This window comes from Lupinus angustifolius, chromosome LG09 (assembly GCF_001865875.1).
Source record: "Lupinus angustifolius cultivar Tanjil chromosome LG09, LupAngTanjil_v1.0, whole genome shotgun sequence".
In the NCBI taxonomy this organism is placed as follows: domain Eukaryota; kingdom Viridiplantae; phylum Streptophyta; class Magnoliopsida; order Fabales; family Fabaceae; genus Lupinus; species Lupinus angustifolius.
The window spans coordinates 18,326,353-18,353,733 of NC_032017.1; the positions used below are offsets into that span (position 1 = coordinate 18,326,353).

Genomic DNA, 27,381 nt, shown 5'->3' on the forward strand with positions numbered 1-27,381 from the left:
TTTGTTATTGGTTTCATATAATTAAAATGAAATAATTTTATTTTAAATATTATAAATCAAATTAATAATCAATATGTAACTCAATTATGTTGACTTCATTTTCTTGTTACATTTATAGATATATAAACGCATGATAAACTCTTGTGATATATAAAAATGATATATATATATATATATTATTTTGTTTTATTATTTAAGATTATAGTCAAGTAAACTAAATCTATATTTATTTCATATAATTTACGAAAATATTGTCTTAATACAAGAAGTGGAGTGCAAATACATTCCTAAATTCAGCATTCATTTTCGAGCTTAGAATTCATATTTAATGACCAAAATTTCATAAATTGAACATAAAGAAAATTTTATACGTTTTAACCATAAAAAACGTAACGTGAGTTCAAATTAGTTAATATAGATTGAAATTATATTTACATATTCCTCTATTTTTAGAATCCTCATTAAGTATTACATTCTCCTAGAGAAGATCTCATCCACAAATCCACTACTAGTAGATCAACGTTATGAGGTACGTACTAACATGTAGAACACTCATGTTTCACATATGAAACTAGTTTTCATTAAATTTCTCGGCTTCAAGCCTTTATTAGCCAAAATTAATAGATTAATGTAGTTTGACTCCTCTACCAAAAACGGTTATATATAGTTAAGATCAATAAATTATAATATTCACAAATTACTAATTTGTGTTATCTCTTCCAAATAATTAGAAATAATACAAATTGTCTATCCATTTTTTATAACTACACAAATTACCATAATTACACATGTAGAATAGATAAATATAATTTAAAAAATAATAAATATAATTAATTTAAATAAAATATGAGTATATTATAGAGACAAATTGAAATAATATATGAATGAATATTTCTTCACTATTTTTATTTGTTAAAATATACTATAAGATTAATTTAAACAACATCTCATTAAAATTATTGATGCATTTGTAATAAACTAAAAAATAATAAAAATACATTGATTCTTATACTATTTGAATTTCTTATCACAATATAACATATTTTATTTAACTTAATTATATTCATCACACTTTTTTGTTTAATAAATCACACATTATTTCTGATGCATATATAGTTAATGTAATGTATATATAAATTAGAATCCATTGTGTATGTAAAAAATAGATAAGTAATCTATACAATTTTACTAAATGTCAATCTATTTTACTCTAAAAATTCTCACTTAAAATTTCTCTACCTCCTTATACTGCATCTGCCATCTACTACACCTGAATAAAGGTTCATACATTATTGGTTTTAAGTTTTAACATCCATCGATCAGTGATTCAGTTCGCACAAAGAAGTTTAGGTGTGACTTTATTTTATGGGTACCGGCTAATTAAAATTTAGGTGATAGCTAGTTAGAATATTCTAATCATTTGGCTAAAAGGAAATTATGCACGTTCATAAATTGTTGTTGTATTTTTACTGCAAGTTTGCAACTAGGTCAAGGCAATAACCGAAAGATGTTTGGTTAGTACATAGTTGATAGTAAAAAATAAAAATGTATTTTCTTTTACTATATTTTTGGGAAGGTGAAATAATACGAATCATCTATGTATCAACCTTCCACTTTAGCTGTATTTTAATTGATAGTTAGGACCACAGGAAATGTATATGATGCATTTATGCATACTTACCAGTTGAATTAAATTAAGATGCATGTGCCATGCTTCAACCTTCGTAGTTCTTTTAATTTATTTTAGGTGGGAATGAAAGATTGCAATCGTACATTTGGATGGGAATCACTAAGCTTTAGCAGTGCCAGAGAATATTCAGTTTCCTGATGTAAAATATAGCTTTAAGTACATATGATATATCTCTTTTGAGTGATTAACTTTTTTTTTATATTGTGTGAGTGAGTGACTTGCTTCCAGGAACTTTGTCACTGGATGAACATCGAAGACTACTGTCATGCATGGACTAAGATTGTTGCTTTAATTCTAGTTTTCAGTTTCACTTTCAGTTTTTCTTAGTAAAAATTGCATATTAAAAGTAACAACATTTAATTTCTACTCACATCTCTAATAATCTATAGTTCTCCCCTGATCATGATTCCATGTTTTGAAACTTGTAAGTCACCCGAGGTTTCAGTCTCTCCGATCCTAGTTTCCTTTCACAGCTCTAAAAAAATTTGTTTAGGGAATATTTGAAATATGTTATTAAATGAAGTGCTCATATTGTATAGTATTAGAATAGAGTAATATATTAATGTTATATATTAGACTCAAGTTGTCATGCGTACCAGATATAAGCACCAACTAGAAATACCCATATGGGCAGTTAGGTACATGAGTGTATTAGTGTTTGTTATCCTTATTCTCAAATAATATATTGGTTGTCGCTTAGTGCTCCCGGGGACGTACGTATGCACAATTGGCCGAACTCCGTTAACACATTCTCTTGTTTCTTCTCTTCTATTTATTCTATGTAGTTTATTTGATTACTTGTGGCCAACGCTGCGCAACAATCACTTCCGCTGCACCAACAATTGGTATTAGAGCCATTGGTATCAAAGCCAATTGGTATATGACTCTTAACCCAAAACAACACATAATGGCTAAAGAGAGTGAAGGGGTGATGGCTACACAAGGCACGTCAAAGGTATTACACAAGGATAAAGTAGATGAGTTGAAGGAGAAGAAAACATAGCGGAACTGTGGTGGGGACGATATATGTTGATCAAAAATCCTAGAAATTAATGTATTGAATTAGGATCAATGTGGAGATAGTGACTCATGAGTTGAGTTTGACCCTGAGACACGTGCTGACAATATATCTCTAGATGTTGAGAGAATGATCTTATTTGAGATGAAAATTGTAATATCTAAATGGTATGTCTAGGATGTAACGCCCCGAAAATCATTTCATAATTATTAAATTTTAATCTCTTGGAAAAATGAGTAATTTTGTTTTATTCTTTTATGTAACATATAACTTACAAATCATTTTTTCCATTTTCTCTTTCAAGACGTCACATTTTCAAACATTTGTGGAAATAATTTCTTAATACTTAAAATGTAATTGAACGAAGCACAATTATTTTCTGAATACTTCTCATTAATCAATTCTTGAATTTGTAATACGTACATCATTGTTTACAAAATTCAAGGTGGAGTCTATTCTTCGCCCCTAACAAAGATTATAAATACAAATAACATTAAAATAATATCGGGGCATTGGCATTATAAAAGTACCCTACACAGGTCCCCTATCAAAAGAAATAAAGGAGCTCCTATACCGATGGTGCACTAAAAACCTCACTCGGGTCTTCCTCGATCTCCAAGTCTAAAGAGATCTCTATAACCTCCACCGAATCCTCTATGCAAATTAAATCTACACGTTCATCGTCCTCGTCCTCCACCACCTCATATGTTGCCCAATCCATCGAAGGGTCTGGGGTGTACCCCATAGGCCCCGATGAAGTAGTCATGCATGCCACCTCATATTGTAATTTGAGTAACCGATTATTCAAAGTGAGTAACCGATTACTCTGTGCTGTTATATATGTATTATTTTTAAAATTTGGACAAATTTTTTCCTGCTTATTTATTGTTTTTAAGTTATTCTGCATATTCCTGGACAAGTTACTTTATGATGTTTTGTGTTTTATTGTTCCATTCCTGGATACATGTTTGAAACATCTTATTTATGCATTGTAATATTTGCTTATATATATATATATATCTTAATCCATACATGAGTATATGCTATCATATTGATATATCTTGATTATATAAAGTGTATATATGCTATATATATTGTGCTAGAATCTCTTTGTTTTTCTACTTTTTGATGAAGTCAAAAGGGGGAGAAAAGTTGGGGGAAATGTATTTTCTGTAAAATTATTCCAGGCACATTACTTCAAAAGATAAGGGGAGCATACTCATGTCAAAACTTCAATATATCTCAAAGTATGCTGCTCTCAAGAAAATTACACTATCAAAAAGATCTTGGTTTGTCATCATCAAAAAGGGGGAGATTGTGAAGAAGATCTTTGCTTCTGACCTTGACAAGGTTTTGATGAAGACACCAACATCACCAAAAAGAACAAAATGAAGAATACTTATGAAGACAAATAAGATTAAAGCTTCAAGACGATTAGATTAAGTCTCTATAGGTACTTCTATCCTAAAAATCTTAAATATGCAAAGTAGTAATGCTCAAACTATTTTTTAAAGAAAGTTGAAACACTTTAAAAATACTTAAAACAATTTGCAAAAATAGTGTGTAACGGGTTACTTCATCTAAGTAACAGGTTACGTGTGTGAGAAATGAGTTATTCAACTTAAAATTGTCCAGAGTAATCCATTGCTGCCTTTGAGTAACAGATTACCAGTTTTGAAAAAGTTGAGTAACCGATTACCCAAATTGGTGTAATCGATTGCTCTAATTTGTTTTTAAAAGACCAGTGGACAGAGAGTTTGGGTAATCGATTACCCACTGTTAGTAATCAATTACTGAGAGCTGTTGCATCGGATTTCAGATTTCAAAATGAAATGTTTTCATTCCAAACGAAATCTCTTCACTTCAAACAACTCCCACACTTTCAGAAAGGCACCATGGGTGTTTGGAGAGTCTAAAGGCTCTAACTCTCACAACACAAACACAACAACAACACACAACTCTTATACAATTTCCAAAAGCTCTTAAACTTATTCTGAAATTATTTCTCTATACTTTTTGCAACTTGCACTCAAACTTTAAAGTCATTTTTCTGAAGTTGCTTAGAAGTGTTTCAAAGTTTTCCAAAGAGCATTATTACTTGGTATACATAAAGAGTTGATTGGATTGCAAGTTATACAATCTGCCATTGTTGTACATTCTTCAATATTGTTGCAGAATACTTTCTTTCACGGGGTGTGAAAAGAAAGGGGATTAGAATCACTTGGAAATGTGTTTTCCAAGAGTGAATAAGAATTAGAGATTGTGCAAGGTACATAGAAATCTCGGGGTGAGATATTGTAATTACAACTCATAATTCTTAGTGAAGAAATCTCTTGTGCTGCAAGAGTACTGGACGTAGCCTTCGGTGGACTAGAAGGTAAACCAGTATAAAAATCACTATGTATTCTCTTCTCCCTTATCTCTTTCATTTTATCTTGATTATTTTTCTGCATATATTTTCCGCTGCACATTAACTCTTGATTTTGCAGAAAAAATGACCATAACTTTTAAGTCAACTAATTCACTCCCTCTTAGTTGCAACCTCGTTCTTACACCATCCTTCCTAAAGGACTGTTGTAAAAACTTTGATAATTTGTATAACATATGTGGTTTATATAAAAAAAAGTTAAAACATTTTTAGTAGTACCATGATGCATGATTGCTTAACACGGTACACATTTCTTACATTATTTATATGTTCTAATCAAATTCTCATTTTAATGTTATTAATCTGTTTTAGTATACCATTCTCATTCGCTTGTCTAATATCATCCAAAATAAATAAATAAATAATTGAGAAGGTTGACGTGACTAGTTGAGATTTTAATATTTATCTTCTGCATTTTCTCTTTGGCAACCTAAACCTTAAGCCTCCATGCATTGTAATTGGGTATCAAAATAGTAGAACTTTTGTTGCCATCAATTCCATATCATCAAACAGGTGTAAAGATTATAGAAAAGATTTTTTTTTCTCCACGAAAAAGTGTTTTTAAAGTTTTCTCAACAAACCATTGTTTAAAATGGATTTTAAGATAAAGATTTGTTGTCTCAAATAATACAGTTATTAATAATTTTTTTTTGGAATAGGAGGGGAATGCCTGGTCCTTACTAATTATTTAATAATGTGGTATATTAGCACCCATTATTGATTAGGTCCAAGTTTTTAAGTCAAAACGTTAAAGAAAATAAAATAAGAGGTAAAGAGATTAACATTTAGAAATATATCCTTTCTTTAAATGGCGGACAAAAGTATTACCATGAATTTACATGCACACAAGTGAAGCTTTTCCTACTATTTCCAACAAAAATAAAATAATACCAGTAAGCACGTAAACATGATAAGCTAAATAATGTTAACAAATAAAATACACATATACAAAATTATACGTGGCACCAAATGGTTTACATCTGTTAATTATTAACGTTAAGCATGTTTCTTTGAATGATATATATTATTCAAATAACAGCATATAGCTTAGTCATCGAGAATATTAATACAAATAATTTAATAATTGAAGGCTCAAAGTTGATGATCCACAAAACTACAAAAGTAAGAGAGTTATAATATTTTATAATATTTAAGGGCAGCTTTCCAGCATTCTTAGCCTCTAGTTCAAAATTCCATCGGCAATTGCTAACCATGAGTTTATATCGTACCATTTTATACTCAATTTTTAATTCCTTACGTATTTTATTTTTCTTGCACCTTCACATTTTTAACAAATCCACACTTAACTAGAAAAGAGTTAAAAACAGTAATAAAAATAGTTGCACTGTATAAATGTTTTTAAAATCGAAATTAAATTTTAAATAAACAAAAAATTAAATTGGATTTAACTTGTATGATATTTTCAATGAATTGAACAATGTTTTAAGGCCATTTTCACATTGCATAAAAGGAAAAAATAAAAGATTTTTTAAATAATTCAAATTTAAAAGTTAAAATAATATGAATGAGAGCATAAATTATTATAATTAAAATATGATAATCAATATGATTTTTTTTTATAAAAACTGTAATGATGAAATGTATATTGGGGCAGAACATTATTTAATTGTTTTATATAATAATGTTCATATTATATAATTTTAATATAAGTAATGTTATTATATGTAATTTTAAATTTATACAAAAATATAATTTAATTGTTAGAGTTAGAAGAGTCTAATTAAAAGTAGACATATTAGCCTATTTAAATGTATGCATGTTGACCTATTTTAAGATTATATAATATAATAGGCATTTAAACAGACTAACAGACCATACCAAGTTTTTAAACATACAAGAATCTATGCTTTGATTTTTTTAAACAGACTAACAAACCAAACTCCTATATGTTATATAAGCTATGCTTATTAAGGCAAAATTTGGCCTAACATGTTTTTACCCTTACTTAAAAGTTGGAATAGATCAAATGTAATACATTTTCATTTTCTATAAAGTTTTTTCAAAATTATTTGTAATTTGACATTTGAAATAGTATGGTAACATTTTATTAATCATATAATATATAATGATAATGGATAATGAATCAAGAGTTTAATATAATATAATATATATATATATATATTATTGTAAAGATTTATATATTATCGGTATATTATTTATTATTCAATTGTATTATTTTTTGAAGAATCAATGATAATTAAAAGTGACTGTTATATGATGAATTTTCAGTATCTAAAACTCTTACATTATCATTAAATAACCAACAAAAACAAAAACAATATTAAAATTATATCATTATACATATTTTGCTCAAATGTATTATTCATTTTGAGTCAAAAAGATATCATTAGCATGTATAAAATTAAACATATACATATAAAAATTATGAGTAATCATGAGGTGGGTCGAGCGAAATCATGTTTATCTCTTATACAACTCTAATAATTTATTTAGTTGGGGAAAGAAAGTTAGAATTAAGAAATAAGAAAAATAATAAAGAGAAAGAAAAATGTGAGAAATAAAGTATATTTTTATATTATTTAGTATGAGAAAAATGAAAATGAAAATGAAAGAGAAAATAATAGAATATAGATATGTTTTGAAAGATAAAAATATCCTTAAATAATAAAGAATGAAGAACTATTATTAATTAATGGTTTTAGTAGTTTTAAAATTCATTGCATATACAAAAATAAACTTTGTTTTACTTTTAATTAATAATTTATTTAAACTTATATAAATGCGTTTAAAAATATTTAACATATACATCTAATTAGATTATTTTTGAATTACCACATTTTTTATGCTAGCCTTGTTTTTAGGGTTATATTTGTCATTTCATAAAATTCAATTATCTTCATATAACTTTCTCCTCATTTTGTATTAGAACGAATTTCAATTAGTCCCACGCCAAATGGGGGTGAGAAACACACTTTATCTCTGATTTCTTTCCCTTCTTTCAATGAATGAAAACTAAATATTGTCTGAGTATATTTTTTTAGCAGGACATGAAATTGATCAAATTCAATAGTATTGAGGTCTAATTATAATGGGGACAAAACATGTGAGGAGGAGGGTCCTCCTCACCCCAATAGAATCCACGGATGAAAGTGGGGCATAGCAGCTGAAATAGTTCTATATCTCTATAATTACATTTTGTCACCCCATTCCCGAAGTTCGCATAAAGTCACGCATCATTTTACAATTTACACTTTCTATAGGGTTGGTGATTAATTACAACCTAAACCAGCCATCATATTCTCATCTCTATATTATAATATATTCACCCGAAAATGATATATTCCCCTTCTAAATCATTTTACTAATCTTCATTTATAAGAAATTTACATGTGTCATAAAATGATAATTTATTTATTAATGATTGGTTTACAAGTGACATATATCACTGAATATAAAATTTTGTAAAAAAATTTAATAGGAGGATATCACTATATCTCACCAATTCAACCAACCAGTAATAATCAATAAAAAATGATGGTTCATTACGTGGATGTAACAATATACATAGCACAGCACTATAATTGTGAGCTTGTGGCAGATGTATTGTCCAAAAATTTAAGATTAATAAACTAGCATATCCCTTCCATAATATAATAATCATTAAAGAAATTGAACTTTTATACAATTTTGATTGAAATAACTTTTTAATTCAAATTGGAGAATAAATTAAATGAAAATGAAGAAATAAAAAGTGAAAAGATAATTAATAAATAAAAATATCATAGGAAAATAAATAAAGATATAATAGGAAAATAAATAAAAATCTGTATTGTATTTATAAAATATTAGAATATTTGGAATAACACAAAAAATATTAAAATAATATGCAGTGAAATGGGTATATTTTTTAATTAAAAGTAACTAAAGTTCTATCCATGGACCACACCTAATCTTGAATTGGAACTTGGATTAAAAACTACTCTAATTATTACAGTAGTCAAATTGTGTTCAAAATTTGTAATTTACCCTAAGATAGAGAAAGATTCCGAGACTGTGATAGCATGTACCAAATTTGTTTTTTTAAATAAAGTAAGTATTAGATACTCACACTCCTACGAGATTCCAAAACGTCACGATGAAACCCAAGAGAGACTGATACACTAACTTTGGGGTATAAGACAAACAATTACACATAGGATATAAATATATAATTGTTAATAATTTTATATATTTCCTATCCAAACATCAGAATTACTCATAATTTGGTTGTTAAAGTTTCAAATTTAATTTGAACCGAAAATTACTTATTAATCTAGTTTTTTTTTTGTTTTTTATCATTCAAAATATACATTAAATAGTATGATTTAATATATTAAACTTGTATTTTACAAAAATAATATGATTCATTAATTATTTGATCTATGTGGTTATGTCAAGTTTTCATTGGTTTGTTATGCTTTGACATATTTATAAAAAAGAAAATCTTTGAGCAGATTATTTAGCTAATCTTACTTGTGGTGGTTATTTTAATTTTTAATGAACACCTTTTCTTATTATTTCCCTGAAGGTAGATCTTAAGGGAGTGACGTTCTATCATTTTGTTATTATTAGTATTAAATTTGGTATTTTCAGTTTGATTAGTAAAATAAATTATTTTAAATATATTAAACTAAAGTAGATTTATACCTTTTAAATATAATAAATATATATTGTAATGAATTTGAAATTCAATACATACAGATCGGTTCTTTATTATAGAAATTAATCAAAAATGATAATGATATGATTTTCTTCACTTTTATGTTATTAGACGAAGATAGTTTATTTTAGATAAGTTTCCATCTGAACATCTCTAGCTACCATATACTGTAAGGAAATAAATTTATGATAATATGAATCAGATTCAGAGGCTACTTTATAGTTATGTTCATGCATGTATCTCTCCTAAAATTGCTTCTCATACATGTTTTAGAATGGAAAATGCTCATATACTTTTTCCACAACTCATTGAAAAACAAGTTTACAGTTGAAAAATTAGTTACGGGTAGTACAGTTAAGCCATGTAAGCATTGATAAATTAGCTAATTGAATTAGAAGTTGTTTTAATTATGCACAAGAGTTTTCTTAGGAGATTTTCCAATGAGTCTTTTCTATACAGAAATAGATGTTAAACTCCTACATCATGTTTATGGCTACCAATCATATTCAATCTTAATTGAATTATAGACGTTTCTTAAATTTAATTTATCAATTAATCTTATTGGCTCACCCTATTAGATAGATATCCCTTGTACTCGTATTAATACGTTTTCCTATGAAAAAATTAGTTAATCAACCACAAATCAATTAAATTATTGAATCAAGACTTATTTCCGTAAAACATCCATCATAAAAGATGGATGATGACTTATTTTTGGTTTTTAATGAATTTAAAATTTCTTCAATGATACACCTAATTTACACTCACAATAATAAAAGAAACTTTTCTTCCGAGATTAGTAATCAGTTTTATTAATTCAAATTCAATTACTAATAGTGTGAGAAATACATTGATATATTTTTTTTGTAAGATTATTAATAACTAAATTTTAATTAAAATTAAATATTTAATATATTATTAAGATTTTATTAATTAAGATAAGTTTCTACTTTCTCTAATAATTTATAGAACTTTTGCTCTACTCATTAATTGAAACAAGTCTGAACAAGAAAAATTGAAAATACACAGACCTTATTATACCTTCTGTACTCTCTTACTTTTCTATCTGCTTGGCTTCTGTGCTTTCTTTATTCTCTCACCCATTTTCTCCCAAACACCTTCAAATCGGTGACAGACAAAACCAAACAAGGAGAGAGAAAATCCCAGAGAGAGAAAATTTGTCACCGGCGATATTACACGGTAGCAAAGTAATGTACAGCCAAGTTTTTCACTGAATCGTCGCCGGAAAATGCATTGATATCAAACCTTACTAAAACACACATCACCACAAAAATGCGAGAACCATCTCACTCTACTGGTCCAAGCGACATCGTTTCAACCACCAAGAACATGCCTGAGCGGCCGCTGTCTCCGCCGCTGGTCCTCAACTACCGGAGCAGGTCACAAGGAATCGGAGCTCGAAGAGTCACACCAACAACTCTAACCATCGCCACCGCTGGATCCACCGTGGAGAAGCTTCTCCCGAACGGCGATTTCTACGTCGGGAGATTCTCCGGCAACGGGCCTCACGGATCCGGAAAATACTTATGGTCCGACGGGTGCATGTACGAAGGAGAATGGAAACGCGGAAAAGCTTCCGGCAAAGGAAAATTCTCGTGGCCCTCCGGTGCGACGTACGAAGGTGAATTCAAGGCGGGTCGAATGGAAGGGTTCGGAACATTTGTCGGATCCGACGGAGACAGTTACAGCGGGTCATGGAGCTCCGATAGAAAACACGGGTTCGGGTTGAAGTGTTACGCAAACGGCGACGTTTACGAAGGATGGTGGAAGAAGAATATGCAAGACGGTGAAGGACGTTATATTTGGAAGAACGGGAACGAGTATGTTGGGGAATGGAAAAACGGAGTTATTAACGGGAAAGGGGAACTGGTTTGGATTAACGGAAACCGTTACGGAGGGCAATGGAATCACGGAGTTCCGAAGAAGACACAGTATTGGTTGAAAGGAAATAAGTTACTGATGAATGAGAATTTTGGGGTAGCTTTGAGGAAGAGTGGTTCTTCAGTTACTTCTGTTGAGGTTGGAAGAGGTAGTGTTAACGAGAAGAATTTTCCGAGAATTTGTATTTGGGAATCAGAAGGTGATGATATTACTTGTGATATTGTTGATAATGTGGAAGCTTCGATGTATTACCGGGATGGAACGGTGTCGGATTATAACGAGGTTAAGCAGTTTCAGCGAAACCCTTGTTGTGGTTTTGCTTCCGAGGTGAAGAGACCGGGTCAAACGGTGTCGAAAGGGCATAAGAATTATGATTTGATGCTTAATCTTCAATTGGGTATAAGGTAAATTCACTTAGACTGGGATATTGGTTTGATTTTGGTTTTGTGTTATGACCACTGAATTGTGTTTGATGTTGGATTTTGCTATTGTTTTGTGTAGGTACACCGTTGGGAAGGAAGCTTCAATGACCCGAGAGCTTAGACGCAGTGACTTTGATCCCAAGGAGAAGTTTTGGACCAGGTTTCCCTCTGAAGGATCGAGGATTACACCGCCCCATCAAACTGCCGAATTCCGATGGAAGGATTATTGCCCTATTGTATTTAGGTATAACTTTCTGTTTCTTTTGGCTTGCCATGATATTAATTTAATTTTTAGTACATGTCTGCATGTTGGTCACCGTGATGATTAGGGTACCCTATTGAAAACCTGATATGGTTGTTTTGGATGCTATGTTATAGAGTTCTCTTGCAACTACCAACTGCTTTTTGGTATGCTTTTTTGACCGAGTTCTTGTTTTGAATCCTCAGACATTTGAGGAAGCTATTTCAGGTGGATCCTGCTGATTACATGTTGGCTATATGTGGGAATGCTGCTCTCAGGGAGCTTTCCTCTCCTGGGAAAAGCGGCAGCATCTTTTACTTGACCCAAGATGACAGATTTATGATCAAGACTGTGAAGAAATCTGAAGTCAAGGTTAGAAACATGTCTTATACTTTTCGATTTGTGTCATGTAAAATTCCACGTTCATTCCATGGCTGAGAATATAATCCAGTATGCTGCTTTGCTTCCTACTTCAAAGCAGTAGTTCATGAAGTTTCCAGTAGAACAGATAACTTGGGCTTTGGAAGAGGGAGTTCATGGTAGTGTTTGGTAGATGTGTTATTATGGGAGAGATAAAGTGTGTAAGTTTTGTTCTGTGTTTGGTGTACTTTGTAAATAGAATGGAATAAACATAGGAGTTAAGGAACGGGACATTTTAGTTCCGCCAAAAGGGTTGAATGAATGAGAACATAACACTATGTTTCATTTGGCTGTCAGTGCACTGAACGTTACCTATATGGCTAGTTCATATTTTTCAATTTCACACTGACTCTTAGTTTCTACAATGTCTATGCTACCAGGAATCTCGGCTTTGTGCATGTCTAGATTACCTCATGACTTTTGTTGACTTTCTTTCAGATTTTACGATTCGATATTGACTTTTACCTTCTTTATCCTACTAGAAATGTTTGACTTGGTGCATATCTGGATTAAGGCATGTTTTTTTAGTAACCTTTATATTTTACAATTAAACGTTGACTTTTAAATTAAAAAAAAGGTTTATCCTTTGAGAAATCATTGGAGGATAAACCTTTGGCTTGGTGCAATAGCTTTTCGGTTTTATGATTAAACATACTCTTAATTTTATACCAGAAATGTTTTGCTTTATGCATATATTAATTGCTGCTTGATTTTGTGACTTTTAGGTTCTTATTCGGATGCTTCGAAGTTATTACCAACATGTATCTCGATATGAGAATTCACTCGTGACAAAATTCTATGGTGTACACTGTGTGAAACCCATTGGAGGCCAAAAGGTATGAATTGGTGGTTATATCATAGCCGTTTTAAGGAGTTGGCCTTTGCATATCTAAATAATTGACTTTTATTGTCATTGTTAAATCAGATTCGGTTCATTGTGATGGGCAATCTGTTCTGCTCCGAATATCCAATTCATAAACGATTTGACTTGAAGGGATCTTCACATGGCCGAATGACAGATAAGCCTGAGGAGGAGATTGATGAAACTACCACCCTCAAGGATCTTGATCTCAATTATGTGTTTCGTGTACAAAGAAATTGGTACCAAGACCTCATTAAGTAAGTTGTTCTGTTAGTTGTGTCCCATCTCTAGTTTTCTGGCTGCTACATAGCAATGAAAACATTATACATATATGCTGATATAGTCCTAATTTTATGTTAAGGCAAATTGAGCTGGATTGTGCATTCTTGGAAGCTGAGAAAATTATGGATTACAGTGTTTTGGTTGGCGTGCATTTTCGTGATGATAATACTTGCGACAAAATGGGATTGTCACCGTTTCTTTTACGCACTGGTATTGATCCACCATTCTTTTGATGCAGCATATATATGATAAGGTTTGTGTTTTACAAATTCTGAAAGTCTTTTTGTTGCACCTTTTAGGCAATCGGGATTCTTATCAGAGTGAAAAATTCATGCGTGGTTATCGCTTTCTTGAAGCTGAGCTGCGAGATAGGGATCGAGTTAAGTCTGGAAGGTATGTCGTAAAATGTTCTAGTTCCTCAAAATAATGTATAGAGTCAGTTCTTAATTGATAAAATGATTGGGTTGTTGTAACATCTGAACCTGTTGTTTGGATGGGCACATGGAGTGTTCCCCAAGTCAGTTGGAATCGTTAACCATGATAAAATGAGAACTGTTTGTTTGGGGGATGTATTTTGACTATATGCAAAACTGGTCATATTGCCGTCATAGGGAAATTAATAAATAGTATCATGTTATCATCTCTTGAAAATATCACTAAGATGTTGTAGACATGTACATGGGTGCTATCTTAAGTTATAATTATTCGATGGCATAAAAAATGATTAATAATTTCTCCATTTTAATTGATATCTTGATAATAATTGAAAGTAGTTTGCATTATTTTGGCAACTCAGTGGGCATCGTATGGCAGGCAATAGTTGTCTGTGGGGCATGTGTAGGTTGTGGTCCTAATTTATTAGATAAAATTTGGATTTCAATTTGGCTGAGACTAAATTCATCAAGTCAATGATGATTGTTGAAGTGTGAATTGTTATCTCCATTTTATCTTTGCATTCATGTTCCTTCATGAAATATGCTGCACTTGCTTATACAAGCACAATTATACACCATATCAACTTCTAGTTACTTAATGGTTTGAAGATTCTAAATTTTACAATTTTGTTGCATTCCTAAATTATTCAAGGTTTATGATTTTTATGTTAAATGTGTATTTGCAAATTTGTTACGTATTAACCTAGATGATTCTTGTTTCAGGAAATCATTAATCAGGCTAGGAGCCAATATGCCCGCAAGAGCAGAGCGAATGACAAGGAGGAGTGATTTTGATCAATACACCGGTGGTGGAATCAGCCATTTGAATCCCTATAGCAGTGGGGAGACTTCTGATGTCATTCTATATTTTGGGATTATTGACATTTTGCAAGATTATGATATCAGCAAGAAGCTTGAGCGTGCTTACAAGTCCTTGCAAGTTGACTCCTCTTCAATCTCTGCTGTTGATCCCAAATTCTACTCGAAGAGGTTCCGTGATTTTGTTCGCAGGACATTCGTTGTAGACTGGTAGCATTGACTACAAAATAAGGCTCTGCATATATTGAATCATGAAGGTTAAAATCCCCCATTGTTCACAACATCCACGGGGGCAGGTCTCGCAGAATACTCCGGTCAAGTGGCCGATGAAGCTAGCCAGAATTAGGGTTGTTTTATGGCTGAATTTTGAAGATACAGCCTTGATAGTGATGGTATGCCGAAAAGACAGTGAGAACATGTACATGGACAATGGGGCGAAGTTTTATTCTTTTTATTGTTTTCTTTCTGGGATATTATTAGGTGGGGCTTGTTAATCTGTGATTACAAAACATTATATGAATATATGATGTTGAAGTTAGCAAGGGGAACAAAGCTAATGTTTCCTAGAGAGATTAGAAACAAAATGGGTATGTTTATATAAAAAAAAAATCAAAATGGGTTGTTCATAGTTGGGAATAAAAAAATGTAAAGTTATTAGTATTTATACGAAATATGAATAGTTGGAGGGATTTTTTGTTGGTTGGCATTGATTTCTCTTGATTTTGTTAAGAGACATTTTGAAGACCAAGAATTGTTCTCTACCACACTGATACAAGTCTCATATCTGTTGAATAAATATAAGTGGAGGCTTCTGTGCAGTGTTATTAAAAATAGGGGTTGTTGGGTTAACTTTTGCAGTGAAAGTGAGAGCGTTGGGCTTCAAAGAGTTTTGTTTGCATGAAAAGCAGAGAAAGCTGTGCTGGCGTTTCTAGTTTTCCCCTTCATTTTGATCACTTTCTCCTGTTTTTTGCTGTTTCTAGTTGTACATTTGATTTTTATTTTTATTTTTAAAGTTGTGTGTATTTATTATTATTACATAAAATTGGTAAAATTTGACCATTGTTATTCAATTTTTGGTCTTCATTAAGAAGAAACACTCTTCTGTAATCACGTCACGTGAAACCTATCTTGGTAAGTGAAAATATTCTTCGCTTCCACGTTCGCAGATTCTTGGATATCATCATTTTTATTACCCTAAAGATTCAACTTTTCTTTACAACTGACAACTGAGATTCTTTACAAAATTTCATCTTATTATTTTAATAATGTGTCTAATATTTAATGTGAATTTAGTTACTTTATTTTGAATCTGCATTAGAAATTATTTTATTTTAAGTCTCTCATCATTTTATTTTATGAGTAATGGTGATATTGTCACTGACTTTTGTGATGATATTTTTAGATGCATGTAGACATGAAATATAAGGAATAATAGAGAGCAATAAATTCAATACTAAAAAAATGTCAATTTTAAGTTATACAAATAACATTAGTGTACCAATAAGAAATTGATCATGTAGGTCTCTTTAGATTTTTAGAAAGATCAAAAGGTGAAATTTTCGCCTGAAAGTGATAATTGTTAGGAGAAACATTCATGAATTTTGAAATGAATTAGTTTTTTACCCATAAGACGCGGGGATATTTTGATAGTACACAAAAAATAACACAAGTCTTTAATAATATATAAAAACACATTACTAGTTATTATTAATTATACATAATTGTATAAGAGTCTTTAAGAATATATTTAAATTTATAAGAACATATTCCTTTATTTTTAGTTGACTAACTTGTTTTTTATGAGTTAAAATGCATGCTTTGTAGAAAAACCATATTTGAGAAGTATTGGATTGGTGTACCCTCCACGGTTCCACCTTGAAGATTAGGTTAAAGTGCAAAACCATTGACAAGGTAACCCTTCATAACAGCAAAGCAGGAATTGGTTATTCATCATATTTGAAATGCCATTCTTTATACTTTTGCTTATCCACGTGCACTCATTAAATAATCGCTTCCTTACTACTACCAAACAAGTCACTAACAACAAGTTACTTGTATGATGTTTCCTTCTTAAACTAATCCCTATATGGATATGCCATAACTAAAGTAAATCATATTCTTTGAAATATCTATAAAAATCAAACATATAACTAAAAATGAGAAGGAACATTATGTGGCGTCCCATTTTTTAGGAATGTATTTAAAATATTTTTTATACTAAACACTACCTTTTGGAGGCAGCATTTAATTGAACCTATTTTTATTATGTATTTGGTAAGGTTACCAATAAGCTTACTTGACAAAAAAACTGAGATAACTATTGATGTTTGGCAAAGGAGCTTATTTCATAAGCTAAGAGTTTATAAGTTGGTATTTAGTAAATTAGTTGAGGTAGTTTATAAATGTATAAGTTAATAGGTTTATTTCATTTTATGCATATCATTTAGCTTATAAGATAAACGTACCAAAAATTCTATTTAATCGGGTCCTTATTTTATGCTTGTAATTTATAAACCTTTTTTGCATATGAACCTTGTAAACATGAATGAGTCTATTAGTTGTGTCAAAGATAGCTATAGTTACTTAACCCCTTTGAAAACCATGTGTTAGAATGTTTTACTTTGCTGTAAGCAATTAAGAAGGAATTTTGAGCAGTAACATTGCAAAAGGTAAATTGTGATAAAAGTTGGCATAACGAGTCTCATGGCTTGATTTCAAATGTTGTCCAAAACTGATACAAGGAGGAGGGTTGGTGAGAGTTATTGGTTGTTTGATTATCAATCAAATAGTAATGCATTGCTGGCTACCTAACATTAATTGCTTGGCCACCACATGTTTGGAAAAAGGCAGAATCATGTCCAACAATAGCCTTATTTTGGAGGGGACAAACTTGTTTTCCATTGTCAATTGCTTTTGCATATGATAACCTCAAAATTTTCTTAACTATCTATTATTAAAGCAATATTTTTTTGGCCATAACTATATTTATATTTTATGTGTAATAAATTAATCTTTATCGGAATGTAGGAATGTCTCTCCCAATAATATTGTTCACAAAAATCGAACATTTAATCTTTAGTCTAGTATGATATAAGTTGATATAGTGAAACCTTAAAGTAATTTACCAATGTATTGTTGGTATTGTAATAAAAGAAATGTAGGTTGAACATTTCATTATTGGAAATATTGGTTAGAAATATCAAATGTATTATTTGTGAATGTAAATATTTTTTTTTAATTTCCTTAAACAATAGGTTAAAAACACTTGTTAGCATTTTCATATAAATATAATAAATATACCTATAAAAAACAATGACAAGGTATTTTAAGAAGAAAAAGTTCAATTTCTAAACAATTATAGTGTCTCCCAAACTCAAGTTTCCAATCATGGAATGGTTTAATTAGTACAAAAGGTGTTTGGTGGCTAATTAAACCCTTAATGGAGTATCTCACTTTTCCTTCTAGCAATGATCACTCTACTAAAAAAGGAAAATGTCAAGCACATATACTAGAAAATCATCAAAATTGGAATATCTGTTTATTAAAATAGTTTTACACGAACCTAGATTCTCTCTCAGGATATGGGAGTGGAATAAGCATGAAGTTTAAATTATTATGTCGAGAGTATTAATCTTTTTTGGGTAACATTTTTGTATTAATCTTTTTTGCAATATAATACTCAAAATGAATAAGTGTCGAATATTTTTGTGTAACATTATAGAAATCTAATATGAATACTCAAAATGGATAACCTTCAATGGTTTTTTTTATATTCAACCGGCGAAAATATTCCAGAAAAACAAGCCTAAACAAAAAAAAATCATAATAAATTATAATATCTAATTAGAGTGTTATAAGAATAAAGTTGTATACATGAATCTTTTACAACTCATTCTCTGATTATCATATCTATATAGGGTGCCATAAGAATAACTTGTATAGAAAAATCATGATAAATTATAAAGTCCGCTAATTATTATTTGGTGGCCAACATTTTATGATAGACTTTGTATTTTAAACAGCTGTCAAGATATGTTGCTAAGGTTGGATATTAAATAATTTATCCTATAAAAAATGATTCACTTTTTCTTATTCTGAACTCAGTTTTATTCTTTAATTTTTATTGGTAGATTAGTCCTCATTCAAAATATTTTATATATATCTGTCTAAGACTAATTTTACAAACACCGAAAGGATAAAGATGCCTTTCCAAATAATATTTTTTTGACCATGACAATTTGTTTGAGTCAAATATATGTAATATATAGGATTGATTCTCATTAGGAGTTTTTGATATATACAAAACACAAATCCAACATATTCAAATTAACCAATCATTTTGGCATGTTTTCCAAATTATTTTCCCACGACAATTCCAATTTTGATATTTGATTTAAAGACATGGGCATATCTTTTCTTGATAGTGTACACCAAACTATAGTTTGTCAAAATCTGACTTGATTCAAAGACCCGGTTTTGTTGCCAAGGAATTTGTTCAAAAATGATGTCACATTAAATTGGATTAAGATATTTGTACCACCTAATTAATTTGGAGGACATGACAGAGTGGTTTAAGAGATGTCCTCTACCGGTGGGTGCTTGCTAACATCCTCCAAAAATGTGTGAGAATGTTATCTCATTCATTTAAACTACAATTCGCAACAGTAATTTGGAGTTGTATTTTTTAGATCATGTCTTATTTGTTGTTTCGGACAAATAAAAACATATAATATTAATTAAAAAAATTAAACGTCATTATTATTAGACCAAGACAACATATAAACTATAATATGGAACCATCAGATTTTTATTCCATAGTACATCTTTCCCCACAATTGTGTTAGAAGTAACAAAATAACAACCTCAATTTAAAAAGTTAATTACTTTATTTTCCATATTATTTAATTACTTTGTTTTCCATATTATTTAATTACTTTGTCTGAGGAGGATGCTAATAGAAAGTTTTTCTTATTAATTAATGTATTTTTAAATTAAAGATATAAATCTTATATCTTCCGAAACAAAGAGGGAAGCTTTATTACATTAATTTTAAATTAAATAACTAATCAATTTTAATTTATTTGAAAATAATGGGTGATATTCAGATAATTAAAATCTTGCTATTATTATATCCACTTTGTCAAGTAAAGTAGACTCAAAACTAGCCAGAAAAGTCGTTTTTTTCTTTGGATTGTTTACTTGTTATAGATATGATTTTATCTAAGATGGAATACATATTTGTTTTGCATTGATTAAATTCCCTTTTCTCAGAGGTCATTTTCGAAGGAGAAAGAAGTCCCTTCATTAGGACTTAAAATGTGCACCACAGAACATGAAAACATAAAGTAGACAAGGAATGTCATGAACAATGTAACGTGCAATGGAACAACACCTTAGGACTCAACTATTTGATTTTTTTGCCAACACAAATAATAATCTACACATTATCCAAACACCCTCATGGGATGTTTTTGTTTTTGCTGAGGTCTAATACAAACAATATAAACTTTATATAATTCCTCCTTATCCTAATAGTATGATAATGTTTGACTTACAAATGTGGTAGAAGGATATTTGAGATCAAAAGTGGAGCGCATCTTTTATTTTATAATATGTGTCATTTCATATGTCATTAACTGTAATTGGTCAAAAAACACTTAAATAATTATTTTTAATTTAAATCTATTTTTTTAACTAATTACTAGTTATATCACATAGAGTGAAACAATTCATAGGACAAATGATAAGCTCCTAAAAGTATTGCGGTTGGTAAACCTTATGATTGCTAAGTTTGATATGAAGCCTATAGTGTGATTTTTAGCTTTGTGTTGTGGTCCTTAACTTTAAGAACACTAGGCTGAAAATGAGATAGGCGTTCATTGATAGTTCGATTTATAAAGTTCCACTCATTAATGGAATCATGTTAAGATTTAGGTCCCCCAATTTTCGGGTGTTGAATTTGACCCTGCTTGGAGAATATTTGGCAGGATAATCAGAGCACATAGACACAGACAAAAATAGGTTTGGATTAGAGGACTTTAAACCAATTTAGATATAGTTGATCAATGTTAAACTTATCATGACTGACTTAGATCTTGTGGAAATTTGACCAATCATAAAACAGAAAATCAAATCTGAAGTCAAGCAAAACGAACACAAACCCCATGTCACATCATGTTGTATCTTTGATGTAGCTACCATAGACATTTAACATGTCCAACTTCCAAGAGGCACCATTGAACTAGAAACAAATCCTTCTCCAAGATAACACATTCCTCATATTCTGCCACTCCAAATAATCTTAATGTGTAATGCATGCAACAAAGTTGATATCCAAGTAGTATTGCCTAAAGTTGAGTTGTTCCTCCACATCTAAACCCACTAAAAACTTTGTATAAAGAGTAGTCCATTACAACACTTGTAGCTTTCCAACATGTCGCCCAGAAAGAAGGGCAGTCAAATCAAGTCTCTTAAGGATTCCCGACAATTACGGAAAATATATATAAAATTCTCCATACATGTATGACATCTCATACAAATTGGATTTATTGTAATGTTTATTTTGTAATGTAGCTCGCTAAAAGATGAAGTCTCGTGAAATATCAAATCAACACATAAATTTTACTTTCTCTAGAATACTTAAATACCACACCTACTTCCAAACATCACACATATAATCTCCTTCCACCTCGTAGTAGTTAAGCCAAAGCCACCATAACATTATTTTGCAGTATATGCACCCGTTTGATTCTAAATAAATGATACATTGTTTAGTTGAGTGATGAATACACAAAAGGGAGGGACTCCATGTTTTTCACTCAATGCATGAGCTGAACATACTCAATAGTGCGTTTGTCGGTCTGAATGGTGGTTAGAACTTTGAAGCTATGTAGCCCATCTCGCTGCTTGCTCCAGAATTTCAATAAGACCTTTTTCCATTGAGGCCCAATTATTTATGTAGAGACAGCAACAAGTTTTTAAAAAATCACCTCTGATATTTCAATAATTGTGTGGTTAGGTTTAAAATTTTGATTTTATAGGATTTGAATTTTTAACTTCCGGTAAAATCATTTAAAAATAATATAGAATAATCACTATATATATATATATATCTTCAAGTTTTTCAAATGACCACTCACTTCCAAACATGTTTAATGAGAAGTACTTTTCTGTGCCATTATTATTGTAATTTCATATGAATAAATATCATTTTTTTAATACCACACTTGATTAACTTTAAAAAAATTTCTCAGTAAAATCCTTTTCAATCTACTTAAAATATTTTCCAATTTTACATAAACTATTTTCGCATTTTTTTAAAAGAATAATTTTTTTCTAGACCTAGATTAACGAACTTCAATTTATTTCCACCTAAGTCATCAACGTCAAAACTTAGTCTAATTATTTAAGGCCTGATTTGGTTTAGTCTTTAGTTTTATTTAAAAAAATTAAAAATTAAAAATCTATGTATTAACAGTGTAAATTTTTTACTAACTAATATATAAATGATGATGATTTATGACAATATAAAAACACTTAAGTATATCCATATTAAATCTAAAAATTAAACTCAGAGCATGCATGTAACAATGTATATGTGAAATTCCATCTACCCATCACTACTAAATAATCTGAATAAAATTAAAATAAACAAATGAATTTGGCCAATTTTATTTTATTGAAACCAAAACGAAAAAAACCTTAATTTTATATAGAATAAGAAAGTATGTAAGAATAAGGAAGATTAAAGAACCCTTATATATTTTTATTTTTTTACGAAATTAAACAAATATTTTTTGTTAAATATAATTGTTTACTCAAATCATTCGTGAAAGTAGCTCAGCTGAGGTGAAGAGACTTGTACGTATTTCACTGCTACCTAGCATCTAGACTATCATATGTTAGGCATTAATGCCTCTATTAGAATGATCATAATTTACATTTTTCAAGTTATCAAATTCAATCTGTTTAGCCCAATGAAGTAACTATGGATACCCAACTACACTAGCTGTTTTATTCCGTGTGCAACAATAATCAAATGCAGCAGTAGTAGTAATCATCATTATGATATATTTAATTATTTTTCTAAAAACAATTAATACAGAAAGAATAAGATGTATATATTAATAGTAGAAGAGTTACTTTATCATCCACTATTTATCTTTAATTATTATTGACTATTAAATAAAAGTAATAAAAATAGAAGAGAATTATATACTATCTGCGTATAAATATTTACACTATTAATGTATAAATGTTATATCCTTATGATGATCTATGATCTTAGGTTATACTTAACAAAATAAAAATATTTTTATTCTAGTTTTCACTGTGTCATTTTTATTTTCTGTTTTTGTTTTTAAATAAGAATAATTATATGTTATTTTTAGTGAAGATAAAATGAGTAGAAAAATAGATATTGTGGGAATGATATTTGCTATTGTAAAAAAAGTAAATATTGTTATAGGAAGTTATAATAAATTGTAAAGTGTGTAACTCAAAATAATTTTTGGCTATTGTGCCACTCTTCCCAATTCCCAAAACCATCTACTAAACTCACTGCTTTACTCTCTCTACTCTCTCCCATCATTGCTATATAAAGTTATAAACCCCTACAAAGTCTCCTTTTTCATCTTCACCTCTTCTTCTTCCATCGAAGCGCCTCTATTTTCAAACCTCTTTGGTCGATCATGGCAACTCGCCCTCTTAACCCTAACGCTCAACCGTTTTACCCTCCCAATACACTTCATAACCAACATGTTTCTGCTGAATCTACCAACCAAAATATAACGAGGAGTGGAAGGAATAGGGCTAAGTATGAATGGAGGATGAAGGGAACAAGACCAACAACAAGCAAGGGAAAACTTCCATATAATGATGGTTGTGCAACTCGTGGAAATGTGATTCCATTTCCTACAACCATTGAGAAATCCAGCATAACCACTGTTATGATTCGTAATATCCCTAATCAGTTCACGTAACCACACACTCTCTCTCTCTAACCCTCCTTTCATATGCTTTGACATCTTTGTTTTCAATAATGCCACATTAGTCTTACATTCGTGCATGATATACCATTAGTATGTGTCATGTGACTATGTGAGATTTTGCTTAGTAAAGTTCTGAACATGGCTTATCTACTCTTCATAATTCTTAGGTTCTGTGATTTGTTGAAAATACTAGATGAGCACTGTTTCGAGCTAAACAAGAACGCTGAAAATGTTGCTGCTTATTCCAAGTTCGATTTCCTCTATTTGCCTATGGACTTCAGGTTGAAATTTTAGGAACCATTTTTTCCTTTGATTTACTCTGATTTGTCTAATAATCATTTATTTGGTTCATATTATATCAGAAAACATGCGATAGAGAAAAAGTTATCCAATTTGGGATATGCCTTTGTGAACTTCACCTCTCCCTCTGCTGCATTTAAATTCTATATGCGATTTAATGGTTTTGTTTGGAACGTCACCACAAACCGCAAAACATGTGAGATAAACGCAGCACAATATCAGGTTTTGCTCCCATATCATGTACTTGTTCATAATTTTTCCTAACATTGTCATCAAAAAATGTGGTTCACATAACTTCCGTTTTCCCAATTTTATCTCCTTTGATTCTGTTATTGGTGTGAAATAATCAGGGTGTAGAGGCTTTGATACGAAAATTCCGTGAAAAAGTATTCCGTTGCAAGCGAAGTGATTTTCTTCCTTTCGTGTTCTGGGAACATCGTGACGGATTCAATTCCCAAGTGGTGGGAACCACCGTGGGAAAACATATCTGGGGTTTGCCTCGAAGAACCTGAAGGTGTTTGGTTTTTCTTGGTTCAGATCTTCATCTTTGAAGTGGTGATTGATAATGTAGTATACATTAGTAAGCTTAGGTTTCTTTCTTTCCAAGTGTACTGTAAAAATAATTATTAGGGTTCTTAGCTTTATGTTTAGAGATACCTTCTCGTGTTTTCATTCTCTCCCTAGAACTGATTAATACTATCTGGGGTGAATTGGAAACATGGGTTTGGGAATTGCTCCATAGAATGACTTTGATGGATTTATAATCCCTTAGATATTACCACGGTTAATCATTTAGTGTTTGCATTTGCTTCTTAATGTTAGATATCATGGTGGCTTAGGGTTCTTTAGTTCATGTTATGATGTTCAGCTATTTCACGTGTTTGATATTTTTTTCCTTGAAAAGTTATTAAACATTTAAGGTTGATAAGAATGTACTCGGTATTTATATAAGGTTCTTTGAATAGATCTTTTTAATCACCGTTTTAGTTCATTATTTTAGTTTTAATATCGCTCCACATGTTTAGTCACATCAGTATCCTAAACTGGAATTAAAATGAAAACAAAAAAGTAGTGTGAAAATCTCAATTCAGCATATTTTAATGAAAAACATTCAATTTCTTTTTAAGCACAGTTTACCTTATCTCTAATTTCTACTGGTCCACCAGTTTTAAGAATGCTAGTTAAGTTTTTTGAAGAATACTTTAGTTTTCGTAATGATTTATATGATGGTTGTATTGTAGAACTTTCAGAACATAATTTGCATGTGACGACAAATTTACTCAAATTTTGTTGAGATTTGTGTTCTTAATTGTGTTTGTTTCTCAATATCCATTTTAATTTGTGTTGTTAGACATGGTAGAGCTAGAAGAAATAATTGAAATTAAATGAAAAGAATATTTAGTGGTTGAAGGCATAATAGGAGAGGAAAGGTCAATTAATACGTCGACGGATATTGAGTGCAAAGTAGTAAAAATATTAACCCATCTTTAATTTTAATTTATGAATATAATTTTCTTGCTTTACATGAGCGAAGAGCCCTAGACAATGTCGTAGTTGTAACGTTTTTCAATTTATTTTAATTTGATGTATTTAGTGACGAGTAATATAATGGCAATACATGATTGCACCAACAACGATCCTCCATTTCTGTTTATGTTTTTGTTTTAAAAGCAAAGTTCTTCGATAGAGATCTAGTTGAGTGTGATTGATTTTGATAGAGACTTTTTGCTTTTTTGCCTTTTCTTTTGAACAGGCAAACTTTTATTTTGGGGAAATGGTCGATATTAAAATTAAACTGAAACAAAATCCTTGGAAGTGTTCAAAAAATCCCAAGAAGATAAACCCCTCTCCTTTTTATAGGAATATAAAATATACTTAGCAAATTATTTTAATTTTTATCTTTAAGTAGTTATGCATGCACTTTATCACAACTGATTTTATTTTTAATATGTGCAATTAGGGACAGCCAACTCGATCGACATGTCTTTAAAACACGATTCATTATTTATTTTGATAAACTTGGTTTCTTAATTAATAATTCCTTGTGTTGTAGAGAATAAAGTAAGAATAAAGAAATATGTAAGAGAGAATGAAGATAGAAAAAAATATGAGAAATAGAATGAGTTTTAATGTTGTTTGGTTATATATAAAAGAAAGCGAAAGAAATGATTTTTTATCTTCACTCTTCCCCGACAAGAATCCGTTGTCCCAAATTATTTCCTAAACTATATCCTATATATATGAAAACATGTCATGTCAATTAAGAAATTAAATATTAATTATTATTTTTCTCAATATCATTGGTCTGAAACATGATTAAGAATACAGTTTGTAACAACATATTCTAGTCTCATTTCCCCTCTCATTTTCACCTCACTTTAGAGGAGAAAGAAATCTCATAAACCTCACTCCATTCTCATTCTTTCCCCTAAACCAAAGGAGAGAAAAACCCTATTTCTCTTTTACTTTTCCTTTCTCATTCTATTTCTCTTCTATTTACACTCTACCAAACAAAGGCTAAATGAGTTGTAGTTAAAGAAGTTAAACTTGAACCCCATCCACTTCTGAGTTATTAGTTGAATCAATTGTATACACAACAGTGAATAAAGCAAGCATTTCTCACATAAGAATTAAGACTAAATTAAGCATTATCATACAATTGTAGATTCAAAGCATTTCTCACATAAAAATTATGAAAAACATTAGCATACAATTGTAGATTAAAAGCGTTTCTCACATAAAATTATGATTAAAGTAAAAGCATTATCATAGAACTGCAGACAAATAAGATTAAAAGTTTGTTAAGTTGATAATCATATAATTATTTAAAAATAAGATATAATGATAAATTAGTTATTTTTATTTTTCATATTAAAATTTGTTCTTATTTGA

General features: G+C 30.2%; 1 protein-coding gene across 1 annotated transcript; it reads left to right on the forward strand.

Moving 5' to 3' along the window:
• On the forward strand, positions 10,850–15,797 carry LOC109357169 (phosphatidylinositol 4-phosphate 5-kinase 1-like). The gene is made up of 8 exons (XM_019600944.1): positions 10,850–12,123; positions 12,221–12,385; positions 12,589–12,754; positions 13,528–13,638; positions 13,728–13,921; positions 14,026–14,156; positions 14,246–14,339; positions 15,104–15,797. The coding sequence occupies exons 1-8, from the start codon at positions 11,111–11,113 to the stop codon at positions 15,411–15,413; spliced, it is 2,184 nt and encodes a 727-aa protein (XP_019456489.1). The 5' UTR covers positions 10,850–11,110; the 3' UTR covers positions 15,414–15,797.

Coding starts and splice junctions, on each gene's coding strand:
- LOC109357169 (XM_019600944.1), top strand. CDS start 11,111: ATGCGAGAACCATCTCACTCTACTGGTCCAAGCGACATCGTTTCAACC. Junction 12,386..12,588: donor TATTGCCCTATTGTATTTAG/GTATAACTTTCT, acceptor TTGAATCCTCAG/ACATTTGAGGAAGCTATTTC. Junction 13,922..14,025: donor TGGTACCAAGACCTCATTAA/GTAAGTTGTTCT, acceptor TTTTATGTTAAG/GCAAATTGAGCTGGATTGTG.